Raw genomic sequence first — 25,869 nt, forward strand, 5'->3', positions numbered from 1 at the left:
ACATATGTTACATGTGTTGGTGTAACAGGCTAGTTATCTGAGTCACGGTCCAAGAACACAACTCTGTACAGCAAATGTTTTTCAGGGAGCCCAAGTTGACTGGGATACATGCCAGTGTTAACATAACCAGTGACAACATTTACATGTGGTAAAAAGAAAACCCAACAACCAACAGGTGACATTTATGTTCTATAACAGTGATGACTACCACTGTTTGACCAATCTCTGTTAACACACAACTAAAATGTTGGGAAACTTGGTCAGATGTTAGAGATTACTGTATGACAGGTGAAAGTGTTAGATAAATAGTATTAATATGGATTATTGTATAGTAACAGTGATTATTGTAATATTAATAGTGATTATTGTAATAGTAATAGTGGTTATTGTAATATTAGTAGCAGTTATTGTAATATTATTAGTGGTTATTGTGACAACAGGAGTGTTCTTAATGGACGAAGGTCCCCTCTACTACATCAGTGTGTCCTCCCTCTGTGAGAATCTTAATGATGGACATCAAGGGGTGTTACTGACTCATTTACATCCTGTTAGTCCCTGATTCAGACAGAGACAGTATCCACCGATACAGTCACCTTACCTGGTAAAACCCTCAGAGGTGTAAAAGTACAGAATAATGGAAAGACTCTCTCAGTGAAAGTGTGTGTGAATGTGTGTAGATGTGTGTTATTGACAGGGTCAGAGAATGACAGCTTTCTTCCTTCCCAGTCTAGCTGCACTCTGATCCTCTGGGGATTCTGTCTCACTGTGAGGGGAGAGAATGGCTTATTTGGATCATGTGTTTTATAATCACCACTATAAAACAACATACCCCAGAACTCATCCCAATAACTACTGTCTCCCTTCCTCTGGACAGACTCTGTGATCACACCCAGGTACCAGAATGTATTCTCCCCAACATCAATGTCCCAGCTGTGTGTTCCTGAGTTAAAACCCTCAGAGCCCAGGACTACTCCAACCTCATCAAACCTCTCTGGGTTGTCAGGAAGCTGCTGTTTATTGTTACTGTATCTCACACTGGTCAGATCATCAGACAGGGTGAGTTGTGGTTTGGCAATGTTGGGGTCCACAGTCACTGGAGCTGGACAGAGAGAACACAAACACACTAGATTAATTCAAATGAAGGGGGAAGACATTACTGTATATGATATATAATGCTATGTGTTGTACTTTTTGTGTTCTATATGTGAACATTACTTATTGGGAAATCCTCTTAAAACTTCACATCTTCACAAATGTACCATCTGCTTTTTGATAAATACACTGAAACGGATTTGATGTTGTAAAGAAAATGGATGTTATTTATTTTAAAGACACTCTTCAGCTAGTCTTGTACTTTTCCTGTTAAAAAACAATGTATCATGAAAAATACAGTAATGTTACCAGACTTAAAGGGGAAGAAATATTGTTTTTTAGACACAACTGCAAACTTCAAGGAGTTGACCATTCAATGAGTTGGTCTGGTGGGTGCACTGTGATATCATCGGCCTCCCCCTTGCTTGAGGAACAATAGAGGAGTATTAGAGGACATAATAGGAAAGCCCCTCCCCCCACCAACACTTGTTCCATGTCATGAGGATACCTGGACCACCTATTGAGATGAGCCTTTGTTCAGTAAATCAGGTGATAAATGAGGCGAAAAGGAGACTGGAGTGCCACTTTTAAATATAATTCACTGTCTCTTTTTCTGTATTGGAGAGTCATAGTGATCCAACATTGATGAATACGCTGATTCGGTGAGCGAGTTTATTAGCAAGTGCATCGGCGATGTCGTACCCACAGCAACTATTAAAACATTCCCAAACCAGAAACGGTGGATTGATGGCAGCATTCGAGCGAAACTGAAAGAGCAAACTACTGCTTTTAACCAGGGCAAGGTGACCGGAAACATGACGGAATACAAACAGTGTAGCTATTCCCTCCGCAAGGCAATCAAACAAGCTAAGCGTCAGTATAGAGACAAAGTAGAGTCACAATTCAATGGCTCAGACACAAGAGGTATGTAGCAGGGTCTACAGTCAATCACGGACTATAAAAGGTAAACCAGCCCCGTCGCGGACCAGGATGTCTTGCTCCCAGACAGACTAAACAACTTCTTTGCTCGCTTTGAGGACAATACAGTGCCACTTACACGGCCCGCAACCAAACCTGCAGGCTCTCCTTCACTGCAGCTGATGTGAGTAAAACATTTAAACGTGTTAACCCTTGCAAGGCTGCAGGCCCAGACGGCATCCACAGCCGCGTCCAAGGAGCATGCGCAGGCCAGCTGGCTGGTGTATTTATGGACATATTCAATCTCTCTGTCACGTTAGTCGTACGGAGGTGACCAAGGCGCAGCGTGAATTGAATACATGTTATATTTTAATGAAGACGGACACTAAACAAACTACAAAACAACAAAACCAACGTGACGCTATGCTACAAATGTGCAGACACAGGCAACTAGACATAGATAATAACCAACAAAATACCCAAAGAGGATGACTGCCTAAATATGGTTGCCAATCAGAGACAACGATAAACACCTGCCTCTAATTGAGAACCAATCTAGGCTACTATAGACCTACATAAACACCTAGATGGTAAACAACCCCATAAATCTACAAAACCCCTAGACAGTACAAAACCCCTAGATGAGACAAAAACACACATACCACCCTAGTCACACCCTGACCTAACCAAAATATATAAAGAAAACAAAGAATACTCAGGTCAGGGCGTGACACACTCCCTATCCCAGTCTGCTGTTCCCACGTGCTTCAAGAGGGCCACCATTGTTCCTGTTCCCAAGAAAGCTAAGGTAACTGAGCTAAACAACTACCGCCGCGTAGCACTCACTTCCGTCATCATGAAGTGCTTTGAGAGACTAGTCAAGGACCATATCACCTCCACCCTACCCGACACCCTAGACCCACTCCAATTTGCTTACCGCCCCAATAGGTCCACAGACGAGGCAATCGCAACCACACTGCACACTCCCCTAACCCATCTGGACAACAAGAATACCTATGTGAGAATGCTGTTCATCGACTACAGCTCAACATTTAACACCATAGTACCCTACAAACTCGTCATCAAGCTCGAGACCCTGGGTTTCGACCCCGCCCTGTGCAACTGGGTACTGGACTTCCTGACGGGCCGCCCCCAGGTGGTGAGGGTAGGTAACAACATCTTCACCCCGCTGATCCTCAACACTGGGGCCCCACAAGGGTGCATTCTGAGCCCTCTCCTGTACTCCCTGTTCACTCACGACTGCGTGGCCATGCACGCCTCCAACTCAATCATCAAGTTTGTAGACGACTCTACAGTGGTAGGCTTGATTACCAACAACAATGAGACGGCCTACAGGGAGGAGGTGAGGGCCCTCGGAGTGTGGTGCCAGGAAAATAACCTCACACTCAACGTCAACAAAACAAAGGAGATGATCGTGGACTTCCGGAAACAGCAGAGGGAGCACCCCTCTATCCACATCGATGGGACAGTAGTGGAGAGGGTAGTAATTTTTAAATTCCTCTGCGTCCACATGACGGACAAACTGAATTGGTCCACCCACACAGACAGCGTGGTGAAGAAGGCGCGGCAGCGCCTCTTCAACCTCAGGAGGCTGAAGAAATTCAGCTTGTCACCAAAAGCACTCAAACACTTTTACAGATGCACAATCGAGAGCGTCCTGTCGGGCTGTATCACCGCCTGGTACGGCACCTGCTCCACCCATAACCGTAAGGCTCTCCAGAGGGTAGTGAGGTCTGCACAACACATCACCGGGGGCAAACTACCTGCCCTCCAGGACACCTACACCACCCGATGTCACAGGAAGGCCAGAAAGATCATCTAGGACAACAACCACCCGAGCCACTGCCTGTTCACCCCGTTATCATCCAGAAGGCGAGGTCAGTACAGGGGCATCAAAGCAGGGACCGAGAGACTGAAAAACAACTTCTATCTCAAGGCTACCAGACTGTTAACATTGAGTGGCTGCTGCCAACATACTGACTCAACTCCAGCCACTTTAATATTGGAAAAATGTATGTAATAAATGTATCACTAGCCACTTTAAACAATGCCCCTTAATATAATGTTTACATACCCTATATTACTCATCTCATATGTATATACTGTACTCGATACCATCTACTGCATTTTGCCTATGCCGTTCTGTACCATCACTCATTCATATACTGTATCTTCATATACATATTCTTCATCCCTTTACACTTGTGTGTATAAGGTAGTTGTTGTGAAATTGTTAGGATAGATTACTCGTTGGTTATTACTGCATTGTCGGAATTAGAAGCACAAGCATTTCGCTACACTCGCATTAACATGTGCTAACCATGTGTATGTGACAAATAACATTTGATTTGATGTCACGGTCTACAGTATATAATACCTTGTTATACCCCTTAAATACTTACTGTAGTGAACTATTTCCTGCATCTTCTCCCAGACTCTGAACTGCAGGTTTCCCAGGTGCTTTGCCACATCGATCAGCGCTCCTGAAACACTGTCTGGATCTGGCAGTGTACACTGGGCTCTGGAAGAACATTCAGGAGTCAGTGTTGCTGTGGGGTTTGATACAGAACCACAGAGAAGAGAGAGACAAAATAAAGTCCCATTACCTTTTCACTGTATCCTTGTAGTTCTGTAGGGAAACAAAATAACACATATAAAGATGCATTGAGCATAGCAAATCAATCTAAAACATATCAATTGATTACTACAATATTTATTTCATAATTGGTACGGCTATTGATTTATCAGAGGTCGATTAGACCTTACCTGCAGGAATGAGATGTCCTCAGCTCCCAGCTCTTCTTCTATGGTTCTGATTGTGTCTGAGAGTGATGATATCTCTCTGCTCATCTTCTCAATCTTCTTCTTCATCATCTGACTCTTCTGCTTCTCTTCCTTCTTCAGTTCAGCTATCCTGGCTCTCTCTTCATGATATAGAAACTTCTTAAACCCCATCTTAATCAGCCCCTCTGTGTGCTGGGCCTGGCTCTGGAGACAGTAGAGAGGAATGTCAAAGAAATCATCAATATCAATATTCCACAGGGTTATGATAAATCTTCACAGTATCATTGTATCTCAGCTTCACTCTGTATTCTTATCTTGATGTGGTTGGCTGTTTGATCACAGCTCAGTTTAACTTCTCTAAAGACCTCCAGCTTCTCCTGTAAGGGCTCCAGTGAAGTCTTGAGTTCTTCCTGATATGAACCAACATTATTAAGATATACTGTGTGTTAAAGGAGTGGATTGGCACACAGATCTTTATTTACGTGACTATATGTACATGCTGTAGGTCAAGTAGTGTTAAATACATCTCCTACCTTATGATCCAGTACAGCTTCATCTATTGGGCAGCAGTCATGACTTTTATGCTTTTTTGAAGTTTGACACACAAAACAGATGGGCTGTTTATCCTCCAGACAGAAGAGCTTGAGTTTCTCACTGTGTTGACTGCAGAGCACCTCAGACCCTGCTGAAGCTCTCTGGCTTCTATCGTGTAAGTAGGCCTCACACAGGTTCTTTAAAACCAGGTTACAGGGGGGGAATTCCATTGATGATTTCTTTCTGCAGACTGGACATTCCCAAGATGTCTTCTGTTTCCAGTATTCCTCCAGACAGGCTTTACAGAAGCTGTGGCTACACAACAGGACCACAGGATCGTTGAAGATGTCACAGCATACTGGACAGGAGAAATCAACCTCGGAGAGAGAAACTTTAGAGGCCATGTCTCACTGCTTATCTTTCTGTTATGGCTTTGGAAGTCTTTTGATGAAGGTTTACTTTAAAAAAGTCTAAATCTATATTTTGGATGATGTTAAGGGAATTTTTATCAATGATGACTAATTATGTATACATTTCAATCAGGACTGACTAATCAGAATACTATTATGTTACTGTATATGTACTAATCCGAATACTATTATGTTACTGTATATGTACTAATCAGAATACTATTATGTTGCTGTATATGTATGAGTTTTCTTTCTTGCTCCCAGTGCTGAATATAATGTGTGTAAATGTGGTCAAGAGTTAGAACAATGACTGTCTGTTCCTTGGTAGAAATGAATGAACGATATCTTCAGACTGGCTAGAATGCTTATCTACACAAGAAGACCTTGGCTCATAAATTATATTAAATTGGTAGGGAGGCGATGTGGGAAGGCTTGAGATACTGCCTTTGTACCAGGGTGGGAGAAGAGACGGGTTGGTACTGGAACTAATGACGTCATTTTCAGTTTATAACCTGTGGTAACCTGTATCGTGTTCAGTACTCTCGTGAATAAACTCTGCTGATTGACTTTAAGACTGGGCTCTGTCCATTATTATAGAATAAGGGTCTTACAAATCCTTATGAATTGACAGAGTATTTAATTGTAATTGGGTGTTAAAACATAGAGCAATTTAATTCCTTTAATAGATGACGGTGTTCCTTAGCCGTTAATTGTTGTTTTGATTCTTGTTTGTTTACAAAGTTTTTTGGTCATCCTATAAGACAGTTCACTGAATATTTAATTGCTACATGTTACAGCGCTGTTCTGTTGTGAGCTTTTCTCCTTCCTGTTAAGCAGGAGTAGGGTGGAGCTCTCTGCTGAGTTGTCTTTATATCAGTTTGAGTCTGTGCAGGACACTTCCACTAGATGTCAGTGTTTGGTTAAATATAACTGGATTTTATTGCTTCAAAATGCCAGGTGTATGAAAATGACCAAATAAACTGATCTAACATTTCTCCTCATCTGACTTGACTGTTAGCTGAATTCTGACTATCTATGTCTCTGGTTAATTCAGCACCATGGACAGCAACTGTATGGAAGTGCCAAGCAGTCAACTTCAGCAGCTGAAACTCCTACATTGGATTCACTTTTACATTCAGTCTGCCAAGAGCAAGATGGTGACTCCACACAACAAACCAACTCCCCGACCAAGGGCCAGGTATTCTGCTACAGAACATGTGAAAGTAAGTCAGAGACATTCACGAGTATAAACTTTCCTATGTAACACTATCCTCCAGCTTTTCCCCCCTCCCTCACCCATCCCGCCGTCAGTCAGGCAGGAGGATAGGAGCCGTGTTTGGTGGTGTTAATCTGTCTCTCCTCAGAACTCCGGAGTGAGGATCCTCAGAGTGCTCAAAGCTGGGATTCGGACTTTGTGGCCGCAGCCTGCGAGGAGACAGATAGGCCTGCCTGTTTTATATGTAAAGCTGCCAGCCATAAAGCACAGGCCCGCCGGGTATTTCACACAATTCTTTTGTCCCAGCCAAACTGTGGTGGGGTCCCAGCGTCTAAGAGGCTTTGCATTCTGGGAGCAAAGGAGAGGGACGGACGCTGAGGATTGTGGGTAAATTTGGACGGGCATCAGCCAAGCATTTGGCAGTCTTGCCTTTCTCCCACAGCGTTTGCTCTGATGTTGCTCATCCATATATTTATATATTCTTAATTACATTCTTTACTTAGATTTGTGTGTATTAATCAAATTAAAATCAAATCAGATTTTATTGGTCACATACACATGATTAGCAGATGTTAATGTGAGTGTTGCGAAATGCTTGTTCTTCAAATTCCGACAATGCAGTAATATCTAACAAGTAATCTAACAAATTCACAACAACTACTTTATACACACAAATGTAAAGGGATGAATAAGAATATGTACATGTAAATATATGGATGAGCGATGGCCGTACGGCATAGGCAAGATGCCGTGGATGGTTTAGAATACAGAATATACATATGAGAAAAGTAATGTAGGATATGTAAACATTATTAAAGTGGCGTTACTTAAAGTGACTAGTGATACCTTTATTAAGTCAATTTATTAAAGTAGCCAGAGATTTGAGTCTGTATGTTGGCAGCAGCCTCTCTATGTTAGTGATGGCTGTTTAACAGTCTGATGACCTTGAGATAGAAGCTGTTTTTCAGTCTCTCGGTCCCAGCCTTGATGCACCTGTACTGACCTCGCCTTCTAGATGATAGTGGGGTGTACAGGCAGTGGCTCGGGTGGTTGTTGTCCTTGATTATCTTTTTCTCCTTCCTGTGACATCGGGTATTGGAGGGGAGGTGTTTGCCCCCGGTGACGCGTGGTGCAGTCCGCACTACCCTCTGGAGAGCCTTGCATTTGAGGGCGGTGCAGTAGCAGTACCAGGCGGTGGATACAGCCTGAAAGGACGCTCTCGATTGTGCATCTGTAAAAGTTTGTGAGGTATTATTGTTAGGTTTGTTGTGAAATGTTATGGAATGACTTACAGTTGAAGTCGGTAGTTTACATACACTTAGGTTGGAGTCATTAAAACTCATTTTTCAACTAATCCACACATTTCTAAACTATAGTTTTGGCAAGTCGGTTAGGACATCTACTTTGTGCATGACACAAGTAATTTTTCCAACAATTGTTTACAGACAGATTATTTCACTTACATTTCACTTTTTCACAATTCCAGAGGGTCAGAAGTTTACATACACTAAGTTGACTGTGCCTTGAACCAACTTGGAAAATTCCAGAAAATTATGTCATGGCTTTAGAAGCTTCTGATAGGCTAATTGACATCATTTGAGTCAATTGGAGGTGTACCTGTGGATGTATTTCAAGGCCTACCTTCAAACTCAGTGCCTCTTTGCTGGAAATCATGGGAAAATCAAAAGAAATCAGCCAAGACCTCAGAAAAAAAATTGTAGACCTCCACAAGTCTGGTTCATCCTTGGGAAAAATTGCCAAACGCCTGAAGGTACCACGTTCATCTGAACAAACAATAGTACTCAAATATAAACACCATGGGACCACGCAGCCGTCATACCTCTCAGGAAGGAGACGCGTTCTGTCTCCTAGAGATGAATGTACTTTGTTGCGAAAAGTGCAAATCAATCTCAGAACAACAGCAAAGGACCTTGTGAAGATGCTGGAGGAAACAGGTACAAAAGTATCTATATCCACAGTAAAACGAGTCCTATATCGACATAACCTAAAAGGACACTCAGCAAGGAGGAAGCCACTGCTCCAAAACCGCCATAAAAAAGCCAGACTATGGTTGGCAACTGCACATGGGGACAAAGATTGTACTTTTTGGAGAAATTACCTCTGGTCTGATGGAAAAAAAAATAGAACTGTTTGGCCATAATGACCATCATTATGTTTGGAGGAAAAAAGGGGGAGGCTTGCAAGCCGAGGAACACCATCGTGACGCACGGGGGTGGCAGCAGCATCTTGTGGGGGTGCTTTGCTGCAGGAGGGACTGGTGCACATCACAAAATAGATGGCATCATGAGGTAGGAAAATTATATGGATATATTGACGCAACATCTCAAGACATCAGTCAGGAAGTTAAAGCTTGGTCGCAAATGGGTCTTCCAAATGGACAATGACCCCAAGCATACTTCCAAAGTTGTGGCAAAATGGCTTAAGGACAACAAAGTCAAGGCAATGGAGTGGCCATCACAAAGCCCTGACCTCAATCCTTTAGAACATTTGTGGGCAGAACTGAAAAAGCGTGTGCAAGCATGGAGGCCTATACAAACCTGACTCAGTTACACCAGCTCTGTCAGGAGGAATGGGCCAAAATTCACCTAAGTTATTGTGGGAAGCTTGTGGAAGGCTACCCAAAACGTTTGACCCAAGTTAAGCAATTTCAAGGCAATGCTAACAAGTACTACTTGAGTGTATGTAAACTTCTGACCACTGGGAATGTGATGAAAGAATATAAGCTGAAGTAAATCATTCTCTGATTATTCTGATATTTCACATTCTTAAATTAAAGTGGTGATCCTAATTGACCTAAGACAGGGGATTTTTACTAGGATTAAATGTCAGGAATTGTGAAAAACGGAGTTTAAATGTATTTGGCAGTGTATATAAAATTCCGACTTCAACTGTATATTGCTACACTGTCGGAACTAGAAGCACAGGCATTTCACAACGCCCACAATAACATCTGCTAAACACGTGTATGTGACCAACAAAATTAAATGAAATTTGATATGATTTAACCTTTTAGGCCTTGGCGTCCTGCTAGTGTGACAACTTCCAGTGAAACTGGAGGGCGCGCAAATCAAATAAATAATCATAGAAATTATGGATATTAAACATTTAGGTACACAGGTCTTATATCGGTTGAAAGCTTAAATTCTTGTTAATCTATCTGCACTGTCCAATTTACAATCGCTATTACAGCAAAATCATGCCATGCGATTGTTTGAGGACGGCGCCCCACATCAAAATATTTTTACACCGGGACAGGTTTCATAAATTCATAAATAGCAATGAAATATTCACTTACTTTTTGAAAATCTTCCTCTGATTTGTAATCCAAAGGGTCCCAGCTATAACATTTAATGTTGTTTTGTTAGATAAAATCCTTCTTTATATCCCAAAAAGTCAGTTTAGTTGGCACCATCGATTTGAGTAATCCACTCGTACAACATGCAGAGAAAGGAATCCGAAAGTCTACCCCTAAACTCTTCATGGTGCATGCAAACACACATTTCTTATTTGTTTTTGAAGTTACAAGCCTGAAACCTTGAACATATACTGCTGACACCCGGTGGAAGCAATAGGAATTGCATCCAGGGAGCTAATTTTCAATATGACCGTGGTCTCTCCAAAAGAAGGATGGTCTCTCCAAAAGAAAAAAGTCTGGTTGGTTTTTCTTTGGATTTTCTCCTACCATCTATATTGTGTTATTCTCCTACATTGTTTTAACATTTCCACAAACTTCAACGTGTTTCCTTTCCAATGGTACCAATTATGTTCATATCCTGGCTTCAGGGCCTGAGCAACAGGCAGTTTACTTTGGGTACGTCATTCAGGCGGAAATTGAGAAAAAGGGGCCTAGCCCTGCTTCTTGCTGCTGCGTCCTGCACTTTATTGATAGAAAGGCAGAGGAGAGGACTGTTCTCTCTCTCCATCCCTCTTTCATTCTCTCTATCCCCCTTTATAAGAAGGTCATGGTTACTTAGTGAGCAGGGATATGGCCGGTAGGAGACAATGTGCGGGGTTATCACCCATTGTCAATTATTGGTTTGATCCAATAGGAGCTTTTTGGTGTGCAGGTTAAAGAGCCTGCGTTGGGTTTGATAAATCAGTGGTTAATTAAACATTGCAGCCTGGGCCAATCACGTTGTGGGTGGCAGGTAGCCGAGCGGTTAGCGCTTTGGGCCAGTAACTGAATGGTCACTAGTTTGAATCCCTGAGCCAACAAGGTGAAAACAAATCTGTTGCTGTGCCTTCTGCAAGGCACTTTAACACTAATTGCTCCAGAGTTGCCAGTGTGACCACACTCTCTGAGGGTGTCTCAGTGGCTGCTGGGATATGAAAAAACATATTTCCAATTCATACATATAATACACACTTGTACATGTGTTAAATAGGACAAATGTAGAGAACAACAAAATGATTAGTCAATCAGCCAGAAGCCAATGTTTTGCAGTTGAACAGTTTAATGAAACAAGCAGTGGACAACTCTATGATTCACATACTCTCTAAGGATGGTGATTGTGAATGTTTTCAAAGAGATACAGTACCATCCCCAACCCTATCTTCACAATTTACCCAAGGTAGCTGTTGTCAACACAATATGTTCCAACACACCTGCACAAAGTCCTATGTTTTTATTCCATCCAGGCCTCAGTAAACTGTTAGAGATGGAGTCAGAGATATCTCTGCCGTGTTTTGTCACCCAGGAGATACACGGCCGCCTCGCGTCACCACACTGATGCGCCGAATGCAGAATGCAACGGCAAAGACGGGATATCTCGTTTCACTCAGCCTTCTTTTAATTTCCTGTTACACGGAGCATTGGTTTGGCTCTCCGGGCTAACAGTTCCCCTTTGAAGAATGATTTGAAAATATACATTTTAATAAGGAGCACCGAGGCACAGTCAATGAGAGAGCAGAAGGAGCTAAAAGGAGATTGCATATCTGAAATTAGCTGATGGAGGGAAGGTGGGAGAATGAAAGAAAGAAGCAAAAATAATGGATTGATTTGTAACAGCAAGGTGGTTTTTGTTTAATTGAAGTGGCCGGAAAAAAATAAAGAGGAATGTGATGCTTTGGGCAAAACAATTCAGTGTGTCCTCTGAATATAGAGCAGTCCAGGTTCTGTTTTAATCTTCTCACTATAATGCAACTCTCAGAAAACCTTGCTGTTTGATGCTTGTTATTTTTTTTCCCACATAATGAATCAGAGACAGACATGTTGCTGCCTCAGTAATTTCACAGAGTACGTTTTAAGAAGAAAAAGTTACACATATGCTTGGAATGAGTTCTCTTATGATAATAAGATCAGCAACGGGGTTCTCATGGTTTCTAACATGAACCAAGGCATAAATTAATGTGTGTGTGTGTGTGTGTGTGTGTGTGTGTGTGTGTGTGTGTGTGTGTGTGTGTGTGTGTGTGTGTGTGTGTGTGTGTGTGAGTCTGTCTGCTCAAGGATTACTTACTATTCAAACATGAGAACTCAGCCTGTCTCTTGAAGTTACTGTGTATAATCTTAACATGGTTTACCAGCGCCAGTCTCTCTTCCTTAATCGCTGTGGAAGGAAGAATAAGCTTGGGAAGAGAGGAAAGGAAAAAAAATGTTTTTTCGTTCTGAAGATTGCCAGGAAAATGTAAAACGGCAACAGCATTGGGTAGGCTTACACGGAAACTTCCAGGACCATTTTCTGTCCAACTAAACCCAGTAGCCTCTTCTATAGCATTACCAGGCAGGATCCCTCTTTCTCTCTAATCTATCTTTCTCCCCCCCATCCCTCTATCTAGATCCCTCTTTCTCTCTTTCTCTCATCCCTGTCTCTCATCCATCTTCCTCCCCTTTCTGTCCTCAGTACCATACTATAGGCTTCTATTACAGTTCCACTGTAGTGTTTTAAGACAGAGGACTCGTAGTCTATTGAGTTGGTGTGGAGCAGTAAAAGAGTTGAGTATTTACAAAATGTCCACATGGCAAAATGTTATAAAAATAGTTGACAAAAATATATACCGTTATCTTGAAAAACAATAAACTTACTCAATAGTATTACATTTGATTAATTTACCAGAGGCTCTTATTCAGAGTGAGTTACAGTTAGTGTATTCATCCTAGCTAGGTTAGATAACCACATATCACAGTCATAGTTCCACAGTCTTTGTCATGTTCCGGTCTGCTTAAGGGGATAGCTCTCTCACAGGTACCAGTGGAGGCTGGTGGTGGGAGCTGTAAGAGGACAGGCTCATTGTAATAGCTGGAATTGAATACATGGAACAGTATAAAACACATCAAACATGGAAACTACATGTTTGACTGCGTTCCAAACGTCCATTCCAGCCATAATAATGAGCCCATCCTCCTAAAGCTCCTCCCACCAGCTTCCACTGACAGGCACCAACGTGATAGCAGCTGGGTCTGGTCTGCTTAGTTCATTGACTGTATATGAACCGAAAAAATGTGGGAGTGGGATGTCTCGCTTCCTCTTCCATCTCTGATAGTACCTACATTTTCCCCCAATAAAGTAGCTAGTGCCCTGCAACAACACAGCTGAATATAACCTGGTAGTGCCCTAACAACAACATAGTGAACCTCTCCTATCTGAATATAATCTGGTAGTGCCCTAACAACAACATAGTGAACCTCTCCTATCTGAATATAATCTGGTAGTGCCCTAACAACAACATAGTGAACCTCTCCTATCTGAATATAATCTGGTAGTGCCCTAACAACAACATAGTGAACCTCTCCTATCTGAATATAATCTGGTAGTGCCCTAACAACAACATAGTGAACCTCTCCTATCTGAATATAATCTGGTAGTGCCCTAACAACAACATAGTGAACCTCTCCTATCTGAATATAATCTGGTAGTGCCCTAACAACAACATAGTGAACCTCTCAGATCTGAATATAATCTGGTAGTGATCTGCAACAACATATTGAACCTCTCCTATCTGAATATAATCTGGTAGTGATCTGCAACAACATAGTGAACCTCTCCTATCTGAATATAATCTGGTAGTGCCCTAACAACATAGCTGAATATAACCTGGTAGTGCCCTGCAACAACATAGCTGAATATAACCTGGTAGTGATCTGCAACAACATAGTGGACCTCTCCTAGCTGAATATAATCTGGTAGTGCCCTAACAACATATCTGAATATAACCTGGTAGTGATCTGCAACAAAATAGTGAACCTCTCCTAGCTGAATATAACCTGGTAGTGCCCTAACAACAACATAGTGAACCTCTCCTATCTGAATATAATCTGGTAGTGCCCTAACAACAACATAGTGAACCTCTCTTATCTGAATATAATCTGGTAGTGCCCTAACAACAACATAGCTGAATATAATCTGGTAGTGCCCTAACAACAACATAGCTGAATATAATCTGGTAGTGCCCTAACAACAACATAGCTGAATATAATCTGGTAGTGCCCTAACAACAACATAGCTGAATATAACCTGGTAGCGCCCTGCAACAACATAGCTGAATATAACCTGGTAGTGATCTGCAACAACAGAGCTGAATATAACCTGGTAGTGATCTGCAACAACAGAGCTGAATATAACCTGGTAGTGCCCTAACAACAGCATAGTGAACCTCTCCTATCTGAATATAACCTGGTAGTGCCCTAACAACAACATAGCTGAATATAATCTGGTAGTGCCCTGCAACAACATAGCTGAATATAACCTGGTAGTGATCTGCAACAACAGAGCTGAATATAACCTGGTAGTGATCTGCAACAACATAGAGAACCTCTCCTATCTGAATATAACCTGGTAGTGCCCTAACAACATAGCTGAATATAACCTGGTAGTGATCTGCAACAACAGAGCTGAATATAACCTGGTAGTGATCTGCAACAACATAGTGAACCTCTCCTATCTGAATATAACCTGGTAGTGCCCTAACAACAACAGAGCTGAATATAACCTGGTAGTGCCCTAACAACAACATAGTGAACCTATCCTATCTGAATATAATCTGGTAGTGCCCTAACAACAACATAGTGAACCTCTCTTATCTGAATATAATCTGGTAGTGCCCTAACAACAACATAGCTGAATATAACCTGGTAGTGCCCTAACAACAACATAGCTGAATATAACCTGGTAGTGATCTGCAACAACATAGCTGAATATAACCTGGTAGTGATCTGCAACAACATAGTGAACCTCTCCTAGCTGAATATAGTCTGGTAGTGCCCTAACAACATATCTGAATATAACCTGGTAGTGATCTGCAACAACAGAGCTGAATATAACCTGGTTGTGCCCTAACAACAACATAGTGAACCTCTCCTATCTGAATATAATCTGGTAGTGCCCTAACAACAACATAGCTGAATATAATCTGGTAATGCCCTAACAACAACATAGCTGAATATAATCTGGTAGTGCCCTAACAACAACATAGTGAACCTCTCCAATCTGAATATAATCTGGTAGTGACCTGCAACAACATAGTGAACCTCTCCTATCTGAATATAACCTGGTAGTGCCCTAACAACAACATAGTGAACCTCTCCTATCTGAATATAATCTGGTAGTGCCCTAACAACAACATTGCTGAATATAATCTGGTAGTGCCCTAACAACAACATAGCTGAATATAACCTGGTAGTGCCCTAACAACAACATAGCTGAATATAACCTGGTAGTGATCTGCAACAACATAGCTGAATATAACCTGGTAGTGATCTGCAACAACATAGTGAACCTCTCCTAGCTGAATATAATCTGGTAGTGCCCTAGCAACAACAGAGCTGAATATAACCTGGTAGTGCCCTAACAACAACATAGTGAACCTCTCCTATCTGAATATAATCTGGTAGTGCCATAACAACAACATAGCTGAATATAACCTGGTAGTGCCCTAACAACAACAGAGCTGAATATAATCTGGTAGTGCCCTAACAACAACATAGCTGAATATAATCTGGTAGTGCCCTAACAACAACATAGCTGAATATAACCTGGTAGTGATCTGCAACAACAGAGCTGAATATAACCTGGTAGTGATCTGCAACAACATAGTGAACCTCTCCTATCTGATTATAATCTGGTAGTGCCCTAACAACAACATAGCTGAATATAACCTGGTAGTGCCCTAACAACAACATAGCTGAATATAATCTGGTAGTGCCCTAACAACAACATAGTGAACCTCTCCAATCTGAATATAATCTGGTAGTGCCCTGCAACAACATAGTGAACCTCTCCTATCTGAATATAACCTGGTAGTGCCCTAACAACAACATAGTGAACCTCTTCTATCTGAATATAATCTGGTAGTTCCCTAACAACAACATAGTGAACCTCTCCTATCTGATTATAATCTGGCAGTGCCCTAACAACAACATAGCTGAATATAATCTGGTAATTCCCTAACAACAACATAGCTGAATATAATCTGGTAGTGCCCTAACAACAACATAGTGAACCTCTCCAATCTGAATATAATCTGGTAGTGCCCTGCAACAACATAGTGAACCTCTCCTATCTGAATATAACCTGGTAGTGCCCTAACAACAACATAGTGAACCTCTTCTATCTGAATATAATCTGGTAGTGCCCTGCAACAACATAGTGAACCTCTCCTATCTGAATATAACCTGGTAGTGCCCTAACAACAACATAGTGAACCTCTCCTATCTGAATATAATCTGGTAGTGCCCTAACAACAACATAGTGAACCTCTACTATCTGAATATAATCTGGTAGCGCCATAACAACAACATAGCTGAATATAATCTGGTAGTGCCCTAACAACAACACAGTGAATCTCTCCTATCTGAATATAATCTGGTAGTGCCCTAACAACACCATAGTGAACCTCTCTTATCTGAATATAATCTGGTAGTGCCCTAACAACAACATAGCTGAATATAATCTGGTAGTGCCCTAACAACAACATAGCTGAATATAACCTGGTAGTGCCCTAACAACAACAGAGCTGAATATAACCTGGTAGTGCCCTAACAACAACATAGTGAACCTATCCTATCTGAATATAATCTGGTAGTGCCCTAACAACAACATAGTGAACCTCTCTTATCTGAATATAATCTGGTAGTGCCCTAACAACAACATAGCTGAATATAATCTGGTAGTGCCCTAACAACAACATAGCTGAATATAACCTGGTAGTGCACTAACAACAACATAGCTGAATATAACCTGGTAGTGATCTGCAACAACATAGCTGAATATAACCTGGTAGTGATCTGCAACAACATAGTGAACCTCTCCTAGCTGAATATAATCTGGTAGTGCCCTAGCAACAACAGAGCTGAATATAGCCTGGTAGTGCCCTAACAACAACATAGTGAACCTCTCCTATCTGAATATAATCTGCTAGTGCCCTAACAACAACGTAGTGAACCTCTCTTATCTGAATATAATCTGGTAGTGCCCTAACAACAACATAGCTGAATATAACCTGGTAGTGCCCTAACAACAACATAGCTGAAAATAACCTGGTAGTGATCTGCAACAACATAGCTGACTATAACCTGGTAGTGATCTGCAACAACATAGTGAACCTCTCCTAGCTGAATATAATCTGGTAGTGCCCTAACAACATATCTGAATATAACCTGGTAGTGATCTGCAACAACATAGCTGAATATAAACTGGTAGTGATATGCAACAACAGAGCTGAATATAACCTGGTTGTGCCCTAACAACAACATAGTGAACCTCTCCTATCTGAATATAATCTGGTAGTGCCCTAACAACAACATAGCTGAATATAATCTGGTAATGCCCTAACAACAACATAGCTGAATATAATCTGGTAGTGCCCTAACAACAACATAGTGAACCTCTCCAATCTGAATATAATCTGGTAGTGCCCTGCAACAACATAGTGAACCTCTCCTATCTGAATATAACCTGGTAGTGCCCTAACAACAACATAGTGAACCTCTCCTATCTGAATATAATCTGGTAGTGCCCTAACAACAACATAGTGAACCTATCCTATCTGAATATAATCTGGTAGTGCCCTAACAACAACATAGCTGAATATAATCTGGTAGTGCCCTAACAACAACAGAGCTGAATATAATCTGGTAGTGCCCTAACAACAACATAGTGAACCTCCCATATCTGAATATAATCTGGTAGTGCCCTGCAACAACATAGTGAACCTCTCCTATCTGAATATAATCTGGTAGTGCCCTAACAACAACATAGCTGAATATAATCTGGTAGTGCCCTAACAACAACATAGTGAACCTCTCGTATCTGAATATAATCTGGTAGTGCCCTAACAACAACATAGTGAACCTCTCCTATCTGAATATAATCTGGTAGTGCCCTAACAACAACATAGCTGAATATAACCTGGTAGTGCCCTAACAACAACAGAGCTGAATATAACCTGGTAGTGCCCTAACAACAACATAGTGAACCTATCCTATCTGAATATAATCTGGTAGTGCCCTAACAACAACATAGTGAACCTCTCTTATCTGAATATAATCTGGTAGTGCCCTAACAACAACATAGCTGAATATAATCTGGTAGTGCCCTAACAACAACATAGCTGAATATAACCTGGTAGTGCCCTAACAACAACATAGCTGAAAATAACCTGGTAGTGATCTGCAACAACATAGCTGAATATAACCTGGTAGTGATCTGCAACAACATAGTGAACCTCTCCTAGCTGAATATAATCTGGTAGTGCCCTAGCAACAACAGAGCTGAATATAACCTGGTAGTGCCCTAACAACAACATAGTGAACCTCTCTTATCTGAATATAATCTGGTAGTGCCCTAACAACAACATAGCTGAATATAACCTGGTAGTGCCCTAACAACAACATAGCTGAATATAACCTGGTAGTGATCTGCAACAACATAGCTGAATATAACCTGGTAGTGATCTGCAACAACATAGTGAACCTCTCCTAGCTGAATATAATCTGGTAGTGCCCTAGCAACAACAGAGCTGAATATAACCTGGTAGTGCCCTAACAACAACATAGTGAACCTCTCTTATCTGAATATAATCTGGTAGTGCCCTAACAACAACATAGCTGAATATAACCTGGTAGTGCCCTAACAACAACATACCTGAAAATAACCTGGTAGTGATCTGCAACAACATAGCTGAATATAACCTGGTAGTGATCTGCAACAACATAGTGAACCTCTCCTAGCTGAATATAATCTGGTAGTGCCCTAACAACATATCTGAATATAACCTGGTAGTGATCTGCAACAACATAGCTGAATATAACCTGGTAGTGATCTGCAACAACAGAGCTGAATATAACCTGGTTGTGCCCTAACAACAACATAGTGAACCTCTCCTATCTGAATATAATCTGGTAGTGCCCTAACAACAACATAGCTGAAAATAATCTGGTAATGCCCTAACAACAACATAGCTGAATATAATCTGGTAGTGCCCTAACAACAACATAGTGAACCTCTCCAATCTGAATATAATCTGGTAGTGCCCTGCAACAACATAGTGAACCTCTCCTATCTGAATATAACCTGGTAGTGCCCTAACAACAACATAGTGAACCTCTCCTATCTGAATATAATCTGGTAGTGCCCTAACAACAACATAGTGAACCTATCCTATCTGAATATAATCTGGTAGTGCCCTAACAACAACATAGCTGAATATAATCTGGTAGTGCCCTAACAACAACAGAGCTGAATATAATCTGGTAGTGCCCTAACAACAACATAGTGAACCTCTCATATCTGAATATAATCTGGTAGTGCCCTGCAACAACATAGTGAACCTCTCCTATCTGAATATAATCTGGTAGTGCCCTAACAACAACATAGCTGAATATATTCTGGTAGTGCCCTAACAACAACATAGTGAACCTCTCCTATCTGAATATAATCTGGTAGTGCCCTAACAACAACATAGTGAACCTCTCCTATCTGAATATAATCTGGTAGTGCCCTAATGACAACATAGCTGAATATAACCTGGTAGTGCCCTAACAACATATCTGAATATAACCTGGTAGTGATCTGCAACAACATATCTGAATATAATTTGGTAGTGCCCTAACAACATAGCTGAATATAACCTGCAACAACATAGCTGCATATAACCTGGTAGTGATCTGCAACAACATAGCTGAAAATAACCTGGTAATGATCTGCAACAACATAGCTGAATATAACCTGGTAGTGATCTGCAACAACATGGCTGAATATAACCTGGTAGTGATCTGCAACAACATAGCTGAATATAATCTGGTAGTGATCTGCAACAACATGGCTGAATATAACCTGGTAGTGATCTGCAACAACATAGCTGAATATAACCTGGTAGTGATCTGCAACAACATAGCTGAATATAACCTGGTAGTGATCTGCAACAACATAGCTGAATATAACCTGGTAGTGATTTGCAACAACATAGCTGAATATAATCTGGTAGTGATCTGCAACAACATAGTGAACCTCTCCTAGCTGAATATAATCGGGTAGTGCCCTAACAACATAGCTGAATATAACCTGGTAGTGATTTGCAACAACATAGCTGAATATAATCTGGTAGTGATCTGCAACAACATAGTGAACCTCTCCTAGCTGAATATAATATGGTAGTGATCTGCAACAACATAGTGAACCTCTCCTAGCTGAATATAATCTGGTAGTGCCCTAACAACATAGCTGAATATAACCGGTTAGTGATCTGCAACAACATAGCTGAATATAACCTGGTAGTGATCTGCAACAACATAGTGGACCTCTCCTAGCTGAATATAATCTGGCAGTGCCCTAACAACAACATAGTGAACCTCTCCTATCTGAATATAATCTGGTAGTGACCTAACAACATAGCTGAATATAATCTGGTAGTGCCCTAACAACATAGCTGAATATAACCTGGTAGTGATCTGCAACAACATAGCTGAATATAATCTGGTAGTGCCCTAACAACATAGCTGAATATAACCTGGTAGTGATCTGCAACAACATAGCTGAATATAATCTGGTAGTGCCCTAACAACATAGCTGAGTATAACCTGGTAGTGCCCTAACAACAACATAGCTGAATATAATCTGGTAGTGCCCTAACAACAACATAGCTGAATATAATCTGTTAGAGCCCTAACAACAACATAGCTGAATATAACCTGGTAGTGCCCTAACAACAACATAGCTGAATATAATCTGGTAGTGATCTGCAACAACATAGCTGAATATAACCTGGTAGTGCCCTAACAACAACATAGCTGAATATAATCTGGTAGTGATCTGCAACAACATAGCTGAATATAATCTGGTAGTGCCCTAACAACAACATAGCTGAATATAATCTGGTAGTGCCCTAACAACATAGCTAAATATAACCTGGTAGTGCCCTAACAACATAGCTGAATATAACCTGGTAGTGATCTGCAACAACATAGCTGAATATAATCTGGTAGTGATCTGCAACAACATAGCTGAATATAACCTGGTAGTGCCCTAACAACAACATAGCTGAATATAATCTGGTAGTGATCTGCAACAACATAGCTGAATATAATCTGGTAGTGCCCTAACAACAACATAGCTGAATATAATCTGGTAGTGCCCTAACAACATAGCTAAATATAACCTGGTAGTGCCCTAACAACATAGCTGAATATAACCTGGTAGTGATCTGCAACAACATAGCTGAATATAATCTAGTAGTGATCTGCAACAACATAGCTGAATATAATCTGGTAGTGCTATGCAACAACATAGCTGAATATAATCTGGTAGTGCTCTGCAACAACATAGTGAACCTCTCCTAGAATGATGAGCACAGGCATCCTAAAAGGAATTACCCTAATTTAGCATAAACCATTCAAACCAGTAAACAGGTATATTCACTATATGAACATTTTTCAGACCAATCATCTCGCAGGCCCATCATCTTTCAGACCCATCATCTTTCAGGCCCATCATCTCTCAAGCCCATCATCACTCAGCCCAATCATCTTTCAGCCAATCATCTTTCAGGTCCATCATCTCTCAGACCCATCATCTTTCAGACCCATCATCACTCAGACCCATCATCACTCAGCCCAACCATCTTTCAGCCCATCATCTCTCAGGCCCATCATCTCTCAGACCCATCATCTTTCAGACCCATCATCACTCAGACCCATCATCACTCAGCCCAACCATCTTTCAGCCCATCATCTCTCAGGCCCATCATCTCTCAGGCTCATCATCTCTCAGACCCATCATCACTCAGACCCATCATCTCTCAGACCCATCATCTCTCAGACCCATCATCTCTCAGACCAATCATCTCTCAAGCCCATCATCTTTCAGGCTCATCATCTCTCAGACCCATCATCACTCAGACCCATCATCTCTCAGACCCATCATCTCTCAGACCAATCATCTCTCAGGCCCATCATCTTTCAGACCATCATCTCTCAGGCCCATCATCTCTCAGGCCCATCATCTCTCAGACCCATCATCTCTCAGGCCCATCATCTCTCAGACCCATCATCTCTCAGGCCCATCATCTCTCAGGCCCATCATCTCTCAGGCCCATCATCTCTCAGGCCCATCATCTCTCAGACCCATCATCTCTCAGGCCCATCATCTCTCAGACCCATCATCTCTCAGGCCCATCATCTCTCAGACACCCCAGTCGTCACTTCCGGGCCTGACACATGACGTGGAAGATTTTTTTCCATTTACCTCAGAGAGGACAGCATCCAAACGACTGAAAACACACTTTAGGTCTAAACTAATGAACGTATGAACGGTACACAGTGTCCTTTGCCCCCGTCCGATGAGCACTGTTTTCTCGCAGTTCTGTTAATGTTACATCTGCTATCCAATGCATCAAGAGATTACACATCGATTTTAAGCTAACAAATTGCACATGATTTACAATACAATTTTAGCATAGCCTAAATTAAATACTTTTATTTCCATTTTGACCCACATTTTAATTTCATATGCAATCAGGGAAAAACAGAAAAGCATTAAGATCCATACATCACAGCGTACAAGCTGTAATACTATGCTAACATTAATTCAGCCATTTTCATTCAACACCAAAAACTCATCCCACCAGTAGGTGGCAGTCATATTATTGAGGGGTCCTGGCGTTGGAGAAGGGGACCTGAGACATGAAGGCCCTGAGAGATGATGGCTGCAGTTAGACTATTGAAACAAAGTGAAACAATGCTAAACATGTGTAAATACAGGGCATTCGGAAAGTATTTAGACCCCTTGACTTGTCTTCACATTGTGTTACAGTATGTTACAGCCTTATTCTAAAATGTATTCAATTGTTTTTTCCCCCTCATCAACACAATAATAACAAAGAAAAAAAAAGTTTTTACAATTTTTTATTACAAATAAAACACAGAAATACCTTATTTACATAAGTATTCAGACCCTTTACTTTGAGACTCGAAATTGAGCTCAGCTGCATCCTGTTTCCATTGACCATCCTTGAGATGCAGGTTTCATGCAGGTTTCATGCAAGTCAAACTATATAACCCTCTCAGACTTACCCTGGCACTGAGAGAGTCTGGATGTGCAGTTCTCTGCAAGAAGATGCAGGGCTGCGTTCAGTATACAAAAACAGAATAGAATGTTACAAAAACAGAATAGAATGTTACAAAAACAGAATAGAATGTTACAAAAACAGAATAGAATGTTACAAAAAGAGAATAGAATGTTACAAAAACAGAATAGAATGTTACAAAAACAGAATAGAATGTTACAAAAACAGAATATAATGTTACAAAAACAGAATAGAATGTTACAGAAACAGAATAGAATGTTGAATTGAACGGAAACGCTACTGTACTGAACGACTAGTTGAAAAACGGGGATTGGTTGGGTTGTGGGTTGAAAATGCACTGCTGCCTTTTAAATAAGTCACTCATTGCTTCAAGCCACACCCCAGCACACCCACCGAATAGAACGTCTGCATCCAACTCACACGCTCAAACACCTAGATCCCCTGAACGCAGCTCACTCTCCAGATCCCAATCATGTCATTATCACACACTATTTAGTTCAGTTCTTTGCACCCCATAACTGTGAGGTATAGTTTGTTTTGTAACACATGGCTTTCAGAGCTCTGTTTTTCCCGTGATTGACTCTTCCCTTGTATAATGGTTTTGCCTGCCTCACTAACCATGACTATTCCCTGCCTGTACTTTAGCCTATTGGCTTTCCTGTTATCTACCTATTGCCTGATCTCCCGGACTACTACTAGCGTTTTCCCTGCCTGTACTGTTGCCCTTTTGGACCCCTGTGTATGACCTTCTGCCTGCCCCTGGACCCAGCTACCTGCCTCCTCCTGTGGTCCTTTACATATAAACACCTGCTGCATCCTGCCCTTGAAACGAGCTCTCTGTCTCCCCTCGTGCTCATTACAGTCTGTTCAAGAGCGAACAAGAATGTTTTGGGAAAATGTGTTGTTCAGTACAAACCGTTCCGCAAAGTATTTTGTATTATTTTATTTTCTTAGGATCCCCATAATCTGTTGCAAAAGCCACAGATACTCTTCCTGGGGTCCACATGAAACATGAAACAATAAAGAACATTAACAGACAAGAACAGCTCAAGGACAGAACTGCATACTTAGCAAACTTTCAAGCAAACTGAACGCACCCCAGTGAAATATACATTACTAAAACTACGATCCACCCACTCTCCTACTCCACCCCTTTTCTCTATGACTCCACCCCTTTTCTCTCCGACTCCACCTCTTTTCTCTCCTACTCCACCTCTTTTCTCTCCTACTCCACCTCTTTTCTCTCCTACTCCACCTCTTTTCTCTCCGACTCCACCTCTTTTCTCTCCTACTCCACCTCTTTTCTCTCATACTCCACCTCTTTTCTATCATACTCCACCTCTTTTCTTTCATACTCCACCTCTTTTCTCTCCTACACCTCTTTTCTCTCCGACTACACCTCTTTTCTCTCCTACTCCACCTCTTTTCTCTCATACTCCACCTCTTTTCTCTCATACTCCACCTCTTTTCTTTCATACTCCACCTCTTTTCTCTGCTACTCCACCTCTTTTCTCTCCTACTCCACCTCTTTTCTCTCCTACTCCACCTCTTTTCTCTCATACTCCACCTCTTTTCTCTCATACTCCACCTCTTTTCTTTCATACTCCACCTCTTTTCTCTCCTACTCCACCTCGTTTCTCTTCTACTCCACCTCTTTTCTCTCCTACTCCACCTCTTTTCTCTCATACTCCACCTCTTTTCTTTCATACTCCACCTCTTTTCTCTCCTACTCCACCTCTTTTCTCTCATACTCCACCTCTTTTCTCTCATACTCCACCTCTTTTCTCTCATACTCCACCTCTTTTCTCTCATACTCCACCTCTTTTCTCTCATACTCCACCTCTTTTCTCTCCTACTCCACCTCTTTTCTCTCATACTCCACCTCTTTTCTCTCCTACTCCACCTCTTTTCTCTTCTACTCCACCTCTTTTCTCTCCTACTCCACCTCTTTTCTCTCATACTCCACCTCTTTTCTTTCGAACTCCACCTCTTTTCTCTCCTACTCCACCTCTTTCTCTCATACTCCACCTCTTTTCTCTCACACCACCTCTTTTCTCTCATACTCCACCTCTTTTCTCTCCTACTCCACCTCTTTTCTCTCATACTCCACCTCTTTTCTCTCATACTCCACCTCTTTTCTCTCATACTCCACCTCTTTTCTCTCATATTCCACCTCTTTTCTCTCATACTCCACCTCTTTTCTCTCATACTCCACCTCTTTCTCTCATACTCCACCTCTCTCATACTCCACCTCTTTTCTCTCATACTCCACCTCTTTTCTCTCCTACTTCACCTCTTTTCTCTCATACTCCACCTCTTTTCTCTCATACTCCACCTCTTTTCTCTCATACTCCACCT

At 41.4% G+C, this 25,869-nt stretch overlaps 1 protein-coding gene across 1 annotated transcript; it reads right to left on the reverse strand.

Annotated features, from left to right (window-relative positions):
* Positions 1-535: 535 nt before the first annotated feature.
* Positions 536-5,753, reverse strand: LOC139367740 (E3 ubiquitin-protein ligase TRIM39-like). Its single transcript, XM_071106059.1, has 6 exons — positions 5,349-5,753; positions 5,112-5,225; positions 4,798-5,007; positions 4,638-4,660; positions 4,434-4,552; positions 536-1,099 (listed from the first exon to the last, which is right to left on the reverse strand). The coding sequence occupies exons 1-6, from the start codon at positions 5,751-5,753 to the stop codon at positions 561-563; spliced, it is 1,410 nt and encodes a 469-aa protein (XP_070962160.1). The 3' UTR covers positions 536-560.
* Between the last annotated feature and the right edge of the window lie 20,116 nt (positions 5,754-25,869).

The sequence above is a fragment of the Oncorhynchus clarkii genome, chromosome 16 (genome assembly GCF_045791955.1).
Source record: "Oncorhynchus clarkii lewisi isolate Uvic-CL-2024 chromosome 16, UVic_Ocla_1.0, whole genome shotgun sequence".
NCBI lineage: Eukaryota > Metazoa > Chordata > Actinopteri > Salmoniformes > Salmonidae > Oncorhynchus > Oncorhynchus clarkii.